This window comes from Cololabis saira, chromosome 14 (genome assembly GCF_033807715.1).
Source record: "Cololabis saira isolate AMF1-May2022 chromosome 14, fColSai1.1, whole genome shotgun sequence".
NCBI classification, from domain to species: Eukaryota; Metazoa; Chordata; class Actinopteri; order Beloniformes; family Belonidae; genus Cololabis; species Cololabis saira.
Window position 1 is genome coordinate 46356922 of NC_084600.1, and position 16901 is coordinate 46373822.

Genomic DNA, 16901 nt, shown 5'->3' on the forward strand with positions numbered 1-16901 from the left:
AGAAAAGCTGAATTTTTACACGTATATTTTCCACTGCACTCCCCAATAAACATACAAAATAAAAAATAATAAAAAATAATAATAAGAATAATAATAATAAAATAATAAGGGTTAGGGTTAGGACATTGAGGAATATGAATATTCAAAAATGTCAATGACTTCAGACCAAACCTGGACACAGTTGATGTTTGTAGCGGTTAGCATCGCGGCCGCCTAGCGGCGCCTGGCTAACCGCTAATGCCTGCTGTCACCTCAACAGCAGCTGGTATTGATCAGGTTATTGATCAGGTTATTGATCAGGGACGGAGCCACAACAAAGAGAAGAGATGAAGAAACCAACCCCCTCAGGGAGATGAAGCTTCTACCAGCTTTTACATTTTCCTCCCAAAATGAACATTTGTCACTAGTTTTACCCTGAAAACCGGATCTGGGGGGGAGATCCATCCATCTATCCTCCCATCCTTCTATCCAAGGATAGAAGGATGGGAGGATAGAATGATAGAAGGACGGAAGGATAGAAGGATAGACGTGTTCTTGCTGGGAGAGACGTGATCAGAATGAGAATCATCCAGGTGGAGGGATGGAAGGATGGAGAGAGAGAGGTGAGTGAAATAGAGAGAGAGAGAGAGAGAGAGAGAGGGAGAGAGAGAGGGAGAGAAAGACAGGGAGAGAGAGAGAGAGAGAGAGAGACAGGGAGAGAGAGAGAGAGAGAGAGAGAGAGAGAGAGGGAGAGAAAGACAGGGAGAGAGAGAGAGAGAGAGAGAGACAGGGAGAGAGAGAGAGAGAGAGAGAGAGAGAGAGAGAGAGAGAGAGAGAGAGAGAGAGAGGTGGAGATGTAGCAGGGGCGAGGGAGGGAGTGATGCATCCTGGGAGATCGGCGTCTACGGGGGAATCTGTTCTCCGACGCTTTTACCTCCAAACGGGAACAGGTTCTGATCAGAGTCTGGATCCGGCCAGTTCAGGTGGACCTGGACCCCCCCCTGGTCCAGGACCAGGACTAGGACTAGGACCAGGTCCAGGTCCTGGATCTGGATCTAGTCCTGGTCCAGGACTAGGACTAGGAAACGGGGCTGGAGCGATGCTACGCCTATAAATCTCACAAGGGACGGAGTGTTTGGAAGTTGGGGGTGTTCGTACTCGGGGGGGGGGGCCTGGACCTGGAGCTCGACCTGTACCTGGACCAGGACCAGGACCAGGTCCCACCCCCTACACCCCCCCCTGAGTCCAACCCCCCCTCCTCTCTCAGATTTATAGGCGTAGCGTAGCAGCGTAGCTCCAACCCCCCCACCTTCATTCTGCGGCACTGCCATTTGCAACGGTTGACGAGCCGCTCCGCCCTCTCAAACATGGCCGTCTGGGGGGGGGAGGGGGATTGGGAGGGGGGGAGAGAGAGAGATGGAGAGAGAGAGAGAGAGAGAGAGAGATAGAGAGAGAGGGAGAGAGAGAGGGGGGGCGTAAGTACGGCACGCCGGTCCAGATCCCTCCTCCTCCATCACCTCCATCCCTCCATCCTGGAGAGGGATGGAGGGATGGAGGGATGGAGGGAGAGAGAGGGAGAGAGAGAGGAATGAGAGAGAGAGAGGGAGAGAGAGAGGAATGAGAGACAGAGATTGAAAGGATGAAAGAGGGAGAGAGAGGTGGGGAGAGAGATAAATGGAGAGAGAAATAGAGACGTGGAGAGAGGGAGAGAGAGAAATAGAGAGAGAGCGAGAGAGAGAGAGAGAGAGAGAGAGAGAGAGAGAGAGAGATAGAGAGAGAGAGAGAGAGAGAGAGAGAGGCCTGCTACCAGAACCTCTCTCTCTCTGGTGAAGGTCATCCTCCCATCCACTCCTCCCGTTAGATCTAGAGCTCCGGCCCAACGCTAACGCTGCCGCAACCGCCGCTAACACCACCGCTAACACCGCAACCACCGCTAACACCACCGCTAACACCGCCGCCGCAACCGAAACAACCGCCGCCGCACCTTTGTCACTCTTACGGAGCGCGAGGACGGACTCGCCGCTTTATAGTGCTGCGTCAAAAGAGGCGGAGCAGGGGGGAGAAAATTAGCTCTTTTTTTTGGGAGCCGGCGTCGGTGTCGTCGTCGGGGGGGGGGGGCGGAGGAAACGGAGGAAACGGAGGGCAGCCATTGGCCGAGCCGGCCGCCAGTCCCAGACAGACGGGCCAACTCGATGAATATGGATGAGAGCAGGCAGAGGGCTGATGCGGCAGGGAAGACCCCCCCCCCAAAACCTCCGACGCTGCAGGACTGAACAATGTGTGCCGTCTTCGCCTGCAAACGCTGAGGAAAAGAAGGAGCCGCATTAGCATTTTTATTTCCCCGGCTCCGCCGGCAGCAGCAGCGGCCACGACGATGGATGTGAAAGCTTCTCTCTGCAGTCGCCGCCGTGAATGAATGAATGAATGAGACCTTGGGTGAAAAAGGGTCAACCGCATTCCTCGACGCGCCGCCTGCACCTACGCCGATGAGGCGGGACTCGGACACCGACACCGCGGCTTTGATGGCCATCGTCTGACGGAGGAGTGACGCTAGCAGCTACATCTCAGAAATGGGTGAGTACGCGGCAGCAACTCTGTCGTCCTGCGACTTGTTGAATTATTGTTGTCCTGGCGGTTCCAGCAGCAGCAGGTTTGGTGTATGCAGCCGCGCCGGCGGCGGCTCCGCGGCAGCGCGGCGCAGCTTTGTCTCGTTGCCTCATTGTCCTTCTCCCCGCTGGAGCAGGTCGGCCCATTGAAGCCCATTGAAATGCAGATGGGGTCCGTGGAGAGGCTGATGGGAGGAGGGAGGAGCCCCCCCTTTAGATGACTTCACTAAACAGAGACACGTCCTCCCGCGCTGGGGGGGCCGGGGATGCTGGGGGGGCCGGGGTTTGGACCGGCACCCGTCACGCTGGGGGGGCCGGGGTTTGAACCGCCTCGTCCTCCTGGGGGGGCCAGGGTTTGAACCGGCACCTTCTTTACCCCCCAACGGTTAGACCTGTTACTGCGATTCGGTTCAGGACTGGATAGTGACGGGAACGGGGGGTCTGGGCAGGGGCGAAAATCCCGTTTCATAGTTGGGGGGGACAATAAACAGTAAAATTTTAGAGAATAAATCCAGTGGGGGACAAGGAATAAAAGTTTTTGCCTTTCTTTAATACAGCATTTTGACATTTTCATCTCTATCTCAAACAGGCAGAAGAGCTTTCTTAGAGCAATACAGAACAATGGTATTAGGTGGAAGGTGCAATAATACAGCATATCTGACATTATACACTGATACAAAAACCCACAATCTTAACAAGAATATCTGTCTTATTTCTAGTTAAAATGTCTCATTTTTAGTTAAAAAAAATCTCATTACACTTAAAACAAGAGTCATTACTGGAAAAAAACAACAATTTTCACCTGTTTCAAGTAGATTTTCACTTAAAATAAGTAGAAAAATCTGCCAGTGGAACAAGATGTTTTTGCTTGTAATGAGAAGATAAATCTTGTTCCACTGGCAGATTCTTCTACTTATTTCAAGTGAAAATTTACTTGAAACAGGTGAAAATTGTTGTTTTTTTCCAGTGATGAGTCTAGTTTTAAGTGTAATTAGATTTTACTGTTTATTATTATTTTCGATTTCGGTTTCGGCCACAAATGTTCATTTTGGTGCATCACTACTAAATACTACTGCATTGTTCCAAAATTATTAATTCTGTCTCAAATGATTCTAGGGGGGGACAGCTTTACTAATGGGGGGGACTTGTCCCCCCTGTCCCCAACGGTTAGACCTGTTACTGCGATCTGGTCCAGGACTGGATAGTGACGGGAACGGGGGGTCTGAGAGACTATGGGGGGTCTGGGACCAGGTCTGGGAGACTATGGGGGGTCTGGGAGACTATGGGGGGTCTGAGAGACTATGGGGGGTCTGGGCCCAGGTCTGGGAGACTATGGGGGGTCTGGGAGACTATGGGGGGTCTGGGAGACTATGGGGGGTCTGGGAGACTATGGGGGGTCTGGGACCAGGTCTGAGAGACTATGGGGGGTCTGGGAGACTATAGGGGGTCTGGGAGACTATAGGGGGTCTGAGAGACTATGGGGGGTCTGGGAGACTATGGGGGGTCTGAGACCAGGTCTTGGAGACTATGGGGGGTCTGGGAGACTATGGGGGGTCTGGGACCAGGTCTGGGAGACTATGGGGGGTCTGGGAGACTGGGGGGGTCTGGGAGACTATGGGGGGTCTGAGACCAGGTCTGGGAGACTATGGGGGGTCTGAGACCAGGTCTGAGAGACTATGGGGGGTCTGGGAGACTATGGGGGGTCTGGGAGACTATGGGGGGTCTGAGACCAGGTCTTGGAGACTATGGGGGGTCTGGGAGACTATGGGGGGTCTGGGACCAGGTCTGGGAGACTATGGGGGGTCTGGGAGACTATGGGGGGTCTGGGAGACTATGGGGGGTCTGAGACCAGTCGTTATTTTTCCGGTCGTTGTTTCTCGGTCGTTGTTTCTCGGTCGTTGTTTCTCGGTCGTTGTTTCTCCGGTTGTTGTTTTTCCGGTCGTTGTTTCTCGGTCGTTGTTTCTGCGGTCGTTGTTTCCCGGTCGTTGTTTTTCAGGTCGTTGTTTCACCGGTCGTTGTTTCTCCGGTCGTTGTTTTTCCTGCAGACATTGATGTCAGATCGGTGACGTCATCAACACCTGAGTGGACGTCGGTCTCGTCTGTGAGTTCTGGCTGCAGAAACACTAACGGCGTTGCTAATGGCGACGAGCGGCTCGTTCATTCAGCAGGTGAATCTTCCTCACGTCCGTCTCTGGATTCATGAGCTCAGAACTCAGAACAGGTTGTTCTGGTTCCTGGTTCCCCCCCTAACCCCTAACCCCTAACCCCTAATCCCTAATCCCTAACCCCTAATCCCTGATCCAGCGTCTCCATCAGCACCTGAGGAGGCTGGAGTCGGTCCGTTGCCGTGGCGACGGACGGTCCGTCTGTAAAAACCTCCAGAAACACAGTCGTATAGCGACGTAGCGATGCCTCGCTACAACTCTGCTTCGCTGACGTCACCTTTTCTGCAGCAGAGAGGATCCAGCATCACGTCACTGCAAAAACTCTCAATCTTTACAAGAATATTTGTCTTATTTCTAGTTAAAATGTCTCAATTTTAGTCAAAAAAAATCTCATTCCACTTAAAACAAGAGTCATCACTGGAAAAAACAACAATTTTCACCTGTTTCAAGTAGATTTCAACTTAAATTAAGTAGAAAAATCTGCCAGTGGAACAAGATTTTTAGGGCCCGAGCACTGAAGGTGCGAGGACCCTATTGTATCTGTGATGTTTCTTCTTCTTCTTCTTCTTCTTCTTCTTCTTCTTCTTCTTCTTCTTCTTCTTCTTCTTCTTCTTCTTCTTCTTCTTCTTCTTCTTCTTCTTCTTCTTCTTCTTCTTCTTCTTCTTCTTCTTCTTCTTCTTCTTCTTCTTCTTCTTCTTCTTCTTCTTCTTCTTCTTATTTTTATTATTAGTGCTACGGCCTCCAGCCAGAGGCACTCCTCCTCCAAAGCTATGCAATAGCAAGGAGGAGGAATGCCTCTGGCGAAGCCGGAGGCACTAATGTTATTCTGCGGGTTTTTTTTTTTTTATTATTATTCATTTTCCGGACAGATTTCGGTTCGCTACTCCTCCTACAGTTTTGAGAAAACGCGAAAAGTAAAAACGTAAAAACGTGCGACTTAATCGGGAATCGTGTGCTATGACTTTTATAAGCAATTGGCGTGCACGTTTCTGGGTAACGTGCACAAACGTGCGTGCTAAAACCCATCCGGAATGCATTGGGAGAATTTTGGGGCCTCACCACTCGCACACCGTTACTCGAAAAACTATGAACCAAATTAAAAAGTTGTAGGCCCTGAATATATCTACAGTCCTGTGGATTTTCAGAGCGATGGCACAAATAGTTTTTGCACGAAGTGCAAAAACCTTTCCAAATTTCCAAACTAACGGGGAACTATTTTCCCATGTATTTCTATGGCGCCATTCAAAGCGGATGGGAGAAAAAAGACGAAATTCACCTTTTTTCTGAGTCACGTATCTTTCTCATACTTGCACATAGAAAAATGTCATTCAAACTTCAAAACGGAGGAAAACTTCTCTTCTCTCTGAACCTGGAACTGTTTTTTCCTAAAATGTACACTTTTCAAGATATGAGCGCTCAAGCGAGGACTGGAAACCACTTTTTTGTCAAATCTACAGTGAAGTTCTAATTGTTTAGAGTGAGCGAAAGATTCAAAAAATGACCATAATTTTTATTTGTAACTCGAGCTCACGGCCAAACCGTAAAAGGTAGACAGGTAATTTTTGGTCAGAATGTAGACATAGGTGTTGGGATTCATATAATGTGACTTTGACAGGCGTGGTAGGAACAAAATTTAAACGGCGGGGCTAACAGCCACGCCAATTCCTGCCTCAGTCTCCATTGACTGCAATGTAAAAAAAAGTTTTCTTCAAAAATATCTAATTTTTGTTTTCGAACTGCCGTTACTCAGACATTTTAAGGAATATCTGAATACAATTAAGATTGTCAGAATCTGCCGGGTTTTCACAGCTCAGCTGTTGACTGATTAGACTGACCCAGAACTGGTCACATGACCCAGTCAGTACAGACTTCATATAGTATAATCTGGAAAATGGAGAAATCTGAAATCTGACCTTTTGACCTTAGATGATCCCCAGTCCTGCTGGGAACAGGTTCATGGTATATATATATATATATATATATATATATATATATATATATATATATATATATATATATATATATATATATATATATATATATATATATATATATATATATATATATTTATATATTTATATATGAATGAATGAATGAATGAATGAATGAATGAATGCTGAAGCTGCTAATGAATGAATGAATGATGAAGCTGGTAATGAATGAATGAATGAATGAATGAATGAATGAATGAATGAATGAATGAATGAATGAATGAATGAATGAATGAATGCTGAAGCTGGCAATGAATGAATGAATGAATGAATGAATGCTGAAGCTGGTAATGAATGAATGAATGAATGAATGAATGAATGAATGAATGAATGAATGAATGAATGAAGCTGGTAATGAATGAATGAATGAATGAATGAATGAATGAATGCTGAAGCTGGTAATGAATGAATGAATGAATGAATGAATGAATGAATGAATGAATGAATGCTGAAGCTGGTAATGAATGAATGAATGCTGAAGCTGGTAATGAATGAATGAATGAATGAATGAATGAATGAATGAATGAATGAATGAATGCTGAAGCTGGTAATGAATGAATGAATGAATGAATGAATGAATGAATGAATGAATGAATGAATGAATGAATGAATGAATGCTGAAGCTGGTAATAAATGAATGAATGAATGAATGAATGAATGAATGAATGAATGAATGAATGAATGAATGCTGAAGCTGGTAATGAATGAATGAATGAATGAATGAATGAATGAATGAATGAATGAATGAATGCTGAAGCTGGTAATGAATGAATGAATGAATGAATGAATGAATGAATGAATGAATGAATGAATGAATGAATGAATGAATGATGCTGGATGCTGAAGCTGGTAATAAATGAATGAATGAATGAATGAATGATGCTGGATGCTGAAGCTGGTAATGAATGAATGAATGAATGCTGAAGCTGGTAATGAATGAATTAATTAATAAATGAAGCTCGTAATAAATGAATGAATGAATGAAGCTGGATGCTGAAGCTGGTAATAAATGAATGAATGAATGAATGAATGAATGAATGCTGAAGCTGGTAATGAATGAATGAATGAATGAATGAATGAATAAATGAATGAATGAATGAATGAATGAATGAATGAATGAATGAATGAATGAATGCTGAAGCTGGTAATGAATGAATGAATGAATGAAGCTGGTAATGAATGAATGAATGAATGAATGAATGAATGAATGAATGAATGAATGAATGAATGAATGAATGAATGAATGAATGAATGAATGCTGAAGCTGGTAATGAATAAATGAATGAATGAATGAATGCTGAAGCTGGTAATGAATTAATTAATTAATTAATTAATGAAGCTGGTAATGAATGAATGAATTCTGAAGCTCATTGGTGCAAATTAGCCCTGCCCCTTCTTCTGATTGGCCGATACGTTATAGTCCAATAACTTTTGAATGGTTTGACATAGAGAGTCATGGGTGGTGTCATTGGACTCGGTATTGAGTCCTTCACCTTTATTGCTTGTAAAATGTACACAAATGTGCAGCAGCCCGCCGTGGCACTCTCTAAATTTCTGCGAGGAAATTGTCTAGTTATTATTATTATTCCGAGAAATGAATTGCCTTTTTGGATGCATGGGTCGACAAGAATGGGCTCCATAGCGCCACCTATGTTATGTTTTTTGAAGAGCCCCATAATATTGTTTGACTTACAGCAATGACCTTTATGAGTCTATTATATCTGACAAAGCCCTACAAAAAAGTCTCTTGGACCCATGCTCTAAGTTACACAGGAAGTCCGGCATTTTGAACAGAAAATGGCATTTTTCATGAATTCTGGTCATTTCCAGACCTCGTATTTTAACGAACTCCTCCTAGAGATTTTATCGGATTGGCTCACAACTTGGTTTGTACAATCTAGACACATGACCGACGCTAAATTGCGAAGCTTTTAAGTTTTTACCTGAGGGCGTGACCGTAGTGATCCGGCAAAGTTTGAGGTCATTTTTAAGGCTCACCATGAAACATCAATTGGCTGTAATTCAGAAATACATGATTTGATGTGGTTGAAAACGTATGTGCATGATTGTAGGCTGAACCTGAAGACATCTATGGTGGATTATTCAGGATCGGTTGTAGCGCCACCTGTTGGCAACAGGAATTGTCATGTCTTCTAGTATGCATCTGTGCTCCAAGCGAGATCAGTTTATTGATCTCAAAGTTGGTCAGATAATAGGTAAGACATTGACGATGACTGACAGAGAAAACTGTAACTTTTTTATCAAAGGGCGTCGCCGTTAGAGGTTGTCAAATTTCGGTGTCTCGCCATGAACATAAAAGTTGTTGTAACTTAAACATAATTGGTCAGAATTAACCCAAAATCAATACACGTAATCAGGCTTCCATTCTGAACAAGTGGATATGACAATCTTGGATGAACTCCATAGCGCCTTTTGGTCAGGTATACATTTTTCATCAAATTATGTGCTGTAATTGCTGTTTCGTTCATCCAATCACAATGAAATTAACACATATTATTGTCATAAGGGTCCTTATTGACTGTGTCACGTATCTTGGTCATAACTTGAACGAAATTGCCATTTTACGTCACTCTGAATTTGTGGTAAAATAATCATTAAAAATCAGTGGTTTTGTCTTAGGACAATTAAATGTCAGATTCAGAAACCTTTCGACAGGACTCAAAAATCATACGCTGGTACATATCGGTTTTGGAGAAGTTTGTCACTCACTTTTTTCAATATATATATAATAACTAAATAAATGATAGCTTTGTCATGCCATGTCCAATTAACTTCAAACTTTGTAAAGATATTGTTGACTGTGATATAAAAATAATATGTCGATTTGAGCAATGTATGTTCTAGCAAAACACCAATGCAGCAATATTATGCGCGCGCAGCTCCCTGGGAGCTCCCACGGATTTATTTAGACTCAATTTATTTTCCATTTACTATTCATTTTTGTGAATAATTTACCCATCCAAATTATGTCAAATGAGTGAGTGTGAACTTTGTAATATTATAAGTCCTCTTGGCTTCCTTCCTATGTTTTTTTATAGCAAAAGGTGCAAATAAAAACATACACCGTCGGTATTCGGAAATTGACGATTATTTCTTCTTCCACTGCATCTTTCATCCACTGGTGCGTTCAGGGACAATTGGAATTTACTGTATTTGGCGAGAATTGACCATAGTGGTATCATGGGGGGTTTACCAAACTAAACTAGTCATTTAGATTCAAACATTGAAAAGTAATGTATATATTGGACAAATAACAGAGGAATCTAGTCAGGAAGCAAAGACAAAAAAACAAAGACAAAAACAAAACAAAAAACACACTATAAATTACAAGGAGTGATAAATTAAGCGGTTTTTGGCTAGAGACTGTACAGGATTCAAACCTGACACCACATGATATTTTGTACCAGCATTAAGGAAGTAGTTCTATTCTTTAATCAGAATCAGAATCAGGTTTATTAGGTCAGTTTAGAAAAAACAGTTTTTGACTTCGGATACACCGGCGGCGGCACGATGGAATTGTGCGCCTGTTTTCCAATTTCCAAAGGGTAACACTGGGATAGGGGGGGGGAGGAGAAAAAAATACAGCTTCACACTGAATATCATACAATACACAATATCAAGTTGATAAGAGGGGGGGGCCAGGAAGGCGTTTGGATATGGGGAGAGGGGAGTGTGTCAGTATATATGTGAGAGTCTGTGACGCGATAAGTCCGAGAACCTTTCGCCCAGAGCGCAGCCAAGCGTCCTTGATGTTATCGGGCAGTGGTACAGTTCTGGGAAGGAGATCCGCAGGTGTTTATGAGAGAGGGGGAGGGTTGAGTTGGATGCAGAGCATCATGTTTACATTCCTCCAGGGAGATTGTGACGAAGAGGCTTGCCAGCCGCTCCTTCAAGGCCAAATCTAATCAACAATTTGCAGGCAGCTCAGTAATTTTCCATCTCCTTTCCAGTCTTCTGGTTCCTCAATAAACTCCGAATTTGTGATCAGTCCCCGCCAAGCCGGGTACCCAGCTTCTCCAAGGTGTTCTCCATCTTGTTAAAGAGCTCAAAGACCCCTGCTAGCCTACGATTCTGTTCAAGAATTGCATCCAGCTTGCGGCCCTGCTCACCCAACGTTACAGTCTGAGTGCGGAGCCCCGTGCTCAATCCTTCAGCAGCTTCGGGCAGCTCAGAGAGGGCCAGAACGGCTCCCGCAGACTTCCACGATTGTCGATAGGCCAGGAATCCCCCCACTCCAATTAGGAGAAATCCTGCTATCATAAATCCAATTATGAAGGCGTCCTCAATATCCTCGACAGATAAAATTTTGAGACACATCGGCCGCCAGTTCTTGTACGCGTCCATCGTGTAACCAGCAAAAAATGTCCCATCGGGGCAGGAGGGCTCCCTTACCCCCTGACTTCTCGTTGCAAAAATTTGGTCAATTGTGCTGAGAGACCAGTTAATCAATTCCATGATTGTAGAGTTTCGGAGGAGTGAAAAAGAGAGGCTCTGAAGACAAGACAGGACAAAAGCAGCAGCAGGGCAGATAAGGAGGGAGAGGAGCAGAAAAGCGTCCGCCTTCACTGAGAGCCGGAAGAAGAAAGAGGAAGTAGTTCTATTCTTTAAGGAAGTAGTTCTATTCTTTAACAAGATTTTTTTTGCTTGTAATGAGAAGATAAATCTTGTTTCCACTGGCAGATTTTTCTACTTATTTCAAGTGAAAATCTACTTGAAACAGGTGGAAATTGTTGTTTTTTCCAGTGATGACTCTTGTTTTAAGTGTAATGAGATTTTTTTGACTAAAAATGAGACATTTTAAGTAGAAATAAGACAAATATTCCTGGTAAGATTTTTGCAGTGTGTGTTTTACGGTGTTTTGTCTTGGTTTTCGATTCGCCCGTACAGCACTTTGGACCATGTTGGTGTGTTTATAAAGTGCTTTATAAATAAACTTGACTGGACTAATGTAAGGATCAACTCGTCTTTGCTGTTCCAAACGTCTGAATCTCCAACAGCTTCCATCGTTGCTGAGACTCGTCCGTTTGGCAGTAAAAACTCTCTCAAATGTGTGGGATTGATTCCCGTATGTCGTCCACATGGCCGTTAATCACCAACAGAACTCCGTATTAACTCCGTATTAACTCTGGATTAACCAGTATTTTCTCCCCGACTGTAACTTTAGCTGCTCAGGAAGCGTTTTATAATAAATGGTAATTCCTCGGACTAAAGCCTGGCTGGGTGTTTGTTCAAAGGTTAATAAAACTCCTTGAAAATGGTTAAAATTAGAAAGTCTGAAAACTGGAAATGAGGTCATTTACTCCACGAGAAAATCTGGGCCAGGACAGAAAACGAAGGCGGCGAATGTTGATGCTCTGTAGGAGACGGGGGTTTTAGAGAGTTCAGGTAGATATCTGCAGGTATCTCCAGGTATCTGCAGATACCTGGAGATACCTGGAGATACCTGGAGATACCTGAACTCTGCAGATACCTGGAGATACCTGGAGATACCTGAACCCTAAAGAGATACCTGAACCCTGCAGATACCTGAACCCTGCAGATACCTGAACCCTGCAGATACCTGAACCCTGCAGATACCTGAACCCTGCAGATACCTGAACCCTGCAGATACCTGGAGATACCTGGAGATACCTGAACTCTGCGGATACCTGGAGATACCTGGAGATACCTGGAGATACCTGAACCCTAAAGAGATACCTGAACCCTGCAGATACCTGAACCCTGCAGATACCTGAACCCTGCAGATACCTGAACTCTGGAGATACCTGAACCCTAAAGAGATACCTGAACCCTGCAGATACCTGAACCCTGCAGATACCTGAACCCTGCAGATACCTGAACTCTGGAGGAGATGGAGATCTGCAGGTTTAGGTTCAGGTACCAAGAGTTCAGGTATCTGCAGGTATCTGAACTCTGGAGGAGCTGGAGGTTCCAGAGAGTTCAGATACCAACAGATACCTGCACTCTGAACTCTGACACAGTATCTGAACTCTGACACCTGAACTCTTGATGCTCTGGAGGAGCTGGAGATCTGCAGGTTCAGAGTCCAGGTCGAGGCCGGTTTTAGGGGGGGGTAGGGGTGGGCTGTGTCCACCCAAACGTGCGTCCTGCCCACCCAATCAAAGTTATGGGGATCCTTTATTTTTTTATAATTGAATTTTTCTATAAATATAAAAACATATCACAGAATATCTGTACCGTTTCTGATTGGGTGGGCACTGAGCATAATTTTTAGACACAACAATGAACGCATACCGCAAAAGTTGTGTCTCGGCGGAGGGACCCGGCGTCAGCACACAGAGCACACACTGAAGGCTGATTTATGGTTCCGCGTTACACCAACGCAGAAGGGTGTGCGTCGCCGCGTACCCTAAGCCGTAGGCTATGCCGTACCCTCTCTACTCTTTATCATATAATGTTCACAATGTGTAACGCAATTCATGTCATGGGTCGTGTATTTTGAAGGATCAAATACTCAACATCCCATATTATCCATTTTACATCATGCAAGAAATGATGGTCGTGGCAATCAAACTTTGAAAATCGACTGTGCGCATGCGCAGAACCACAAAGTAGCATTTCTCTGCAGGTAGCAAGGATTGGCAGAACACCGGTCCCAAGCCCGGGTAAATGCAGAGGGTAGTGTCAGGAAGGGTTAGCATACTGTGGAGAAGATAGATGAACTGATATGATGATAGCATAGTTTTCTATGCATTTCGGGGGTTTGACCCCCAAAAAAATTTTCAGCATCGCCCACCCTACATTTCAGTCTGTCCACCTTAGTGAGCCTCACTAAATCCGGCCCTGGTTCAGGTACCTGAACTCTGCAGGAACCTGAGAGTGCAGGTATCTCCAGGTATCTGCAGGTACCTGTCCTAGGTCTGAGGATGGCAGACTGAACTCTGACCTCCATGTCTCTGTGAGGACTTAGTGCTGGACCGGTCTCTCTGGTCGGGGTCGGCTCCTCCACGGGTTACACGGTTTTAACCTCCTGATGGTAACTGGTTAAACCTGACGGTAACTGGTTTAGACCTGACGGTAACTGGTTTAGACCTGATGGTAACTGGTTTAAACTGGTTTAAACCTGATGGTAACTGGTTTAGACCTGATGGTAACTGGTTTAGACTGGTTTAAACCTGATGGTAACGGGTTTAAACTGGTTTAAACCTGATGGTAACTGGTTTAGACCTGATGGTAACTGGTTTAAACTGGTTTAAACCTGATGGTAACGGGTTTAAACTGGTTTAAACCTGATGGTAACTGGTTTTAAACCTCTGGTTCTGTGTTTCATGTGTTTTCTCCAGAGGAGGGCGAGTACTTCCTGAAGGTGCTGATCCCCAGCTACGCCGCCGGATCCATCATCGGTAAAGGAGGACAAACTATTGTCCAATTACAGAAGGAGACGGGAGCAACGATCAAGCTGTCCAAGTCCAAGGACTTTTACCCAGGTAGGACATTTAATAATTAAAACTAACTCACGTCCCAGTCCAAAGACTTTTACCCAGTTAGGACCCAACATTGATTAACACTAGTTTATGTGAATAAAGGATTGGTAATAATCAGGAGCAGCGTGAACCTGCTGACGCCCCGAAGGACCAATCATGAAGCTACCGCCGCCGTGCGCTGCTGCCAGTATTCTGCCATCTTTGATTTCATCTCTCGGTTACGTTAGAAAAGTCCTGTGTGATACAGAGGTTGTGTTTGACCCAGTGACCATGGGGAGCCCATGGTCACTGTAACCCTCACGTATGGACAATGTTAGAATGTTAGAAAGAATAATATAAAAACCAGTTCAGAACTCGCTGTGGTGTAGAGAGTTTTAGTCTGTGGTGTAGAGAGTTTTAGTCTGTGGTGTAGAGAGTTTTAGTCTGTGGTGTAGAGAGTTTTAGTCTGTGGTGTAGAGAGTTTTAGTCTGTGGTGTAGAGAGTTTTAGTCTGTGGTGTAGAGAGTTTTAGTCTGTGGTGTAGAGAGTTTTAGTCTGTGGTGTAGAGAGTTTTAGTCTGTGGTGTAGAGAGTTTTAGTCTGTGGTGTAGAGAGTTTTAGTCCGTGGTGTAGAGAGTTTTAGTCTGTGGTGTAGAGAGTTTTAGTCTGTGGTGTAGAGAGTTTTAGTCTGTGGTGTAGAGAGTTTTAGTCTGTGGTGTATTTAGTTTTAGTCTGTGGTGTAGAGAGTTTTAGTCTGTGGTGTAGAGAGTTTTAGTCTGTGGTGTAGAGAGTTTTAGTCTGTGGTGTAGAGAGTTTTAGTCCGTGGTGTAGAGAGTTTTAGTCTGTGGTGTAGAGAGTTTTATTCAGTAGCCGGCGGTGAGCAGACCTACAGAGCGTGTCTGGGTTGGTGTGCTGACCCAGAATGGTTGGAATCATGACTTTTATACAGTAAGTTCCAAGTACAAAAGGCAGGAATCAACAAGCCAAGTGAGAGACAAAAAGCAATTTACAGTCAGATGTGATCTGTGGCCAAATACCGTTATCGGGCATTTTACATGACTGTCACTAAGTTCTAAATTATCCCATAGGGTGTTCTCATGGTTCAAGTCTGTGGCCAAATGAGTTGGTATTAACATATCAGTCAGTCAGGAACTTCATCATATGGAGTTGGTATTAACATATCAGTCAGTCAGGAACTCATTCCCGTGGTTCAAGTCTTTGTTGAAACCAGTTCCAAGGTGTGAGCCCTGCAGGGAGAGGAAGCTGGAGTTTCAGGTCAGCCACGGTGTCACAATGCCTCATCAGTATAAAACTCCAACAGTCCCAGGCCTCCTAGTGTGGTTTTACTGAGCTGGTACATTGACCGATCGGTATCAACCAATCGGTGTGTCTCTAGTTCTAACTCTTCACCTCCGTCTCCTCAGGAACGACGGAGCGGGTTTGTCTGATCCAGGGAACCGTCGACGCCCTAAACGGAGTTCACAACTTCATCTCCGAGAAGGTCCGGGAGATGCCCCAGAACCAGAAACCAGAACCGGTCAGCATCCTGCAGCCGCAGACCACCGTCAACCCGGACCGGGTCAAGCAGGTGAGAACCAGAACCAGGAACCAGGACTCAGTTCTGAAAACAGGTCCACAGATGTTCTGGAGAGGGGAAGGTTAGTGGGGGCAGAGTCACTTGTTTACATTCCACCAGGGAGATTGTGACTGGAGCGATCGGCCAAACCGCTCTGTCAAGGCCAGAATATAGAATCAACAATTGTATTGAAAAGAACAGGCAGATTCCAGTAATTTTACGTCTGCCTTTAGTCTCTGGTTCATCAATGGCGACTCCAAACAGACGAATTTGCGATCAATTCCCGCCAAGCCGAGCTTCCAACTTCTCCAAGGTGTTCTCCATCTTGAGCTCAAAAACCACCGCGCGCCTGCGATTCTGTTCAAGAATCGCATCCAGCTTACGGCTTTGCTCCCCCAACGTTAAAGTCTGAGTGTTGTTAGCCGTGCTTTTCCCCTCAGCCACGTCCGGCAGCTCTGAAAGAGCCAGAACAGCTGTCGACGACTTACGTTTGTCGATATACTAGGAATCCCCCCACTCCAATCAGCAGAAATCCGTTTATCATTAATCCAATTATGAAGCATCTTCAACGTCCTCGACAGACAGAATCACCAAACACAACGGTTTCCAATGTTTCCAGGAATCCATTGTGTATTCAGCAAAAAACATCCCATCGGGGCAGGAGGGCTCCCTTACCCCCTGACTTTGCGTCGCAAAAATTTGGTCAATTGTGCTGAGAGACCAGTTAATCCATTCCATGATTGAAGAATTTCGGAGGAGTGAAAAGGGAGATGCTCTAAAAGGACAAGACAGGACAAAAGCAGCAGCATGGCAGATAGATAAGGGAGAGGAGCAGAAAAGCGTCCGCCTTCGCCGAGAGCCGGAAGAAGATGATGAACCAGAGACTTAAGGCAGACGGAAAGTTACTGGATCCGCCTGTTTGTCTCAATACAATTGTTGATTCTACGATCTGACCTTGACAGAGCAGCCTGCCCGGCTGCTCCAGTCACAATCTCCCTGGTGAAATGAAAACAAGACGCTCTCCCCCCAACTAGCCCTCCCCTTCCCAGGACGTCTGTGGACCTGGATCAGACCTTGTGTTGAATTGTGTACAGATAAACTAGTCTAATCTGTTTCTCCAGATAAACTAGTCTCTGTTTCT

General features: G+C 45.0%; 1 protein-coding gene across 2 annotated transcripts in view; it reads left to right on the plus strand.

Annotated features, from left to right (window-relative positions):
- Nucleotides 1-2121: 2121 nt before the first annotated feature.
- Nucleotides 2122-16901, plus strand: part of LOC133460143 (RNA-binding protein Nova-1-like) — a 434537-nt gene continuing 419757 nt past the window's right edge. For both annotated transcript variants that reach the window (XR_009784094.1, XM_061740698.1), the window contains exons 1-3: nt 2122-2553; nt 14067-14210; nt 15609-15772. Coding sequence is in view for 1 of the 2 variants with exons in the window: in XM_061740698.1 (XP_061596682.1) it covers nt 2550-2553; nt 14067-14210; nt 15609-15772 (312 nt within the window). In the remaining variant the exon portion in view is untranslated. The remainder of the gene's footprint in view (nt 2554-14066; nt 14211-15608; nt 15773-16901) is intronic.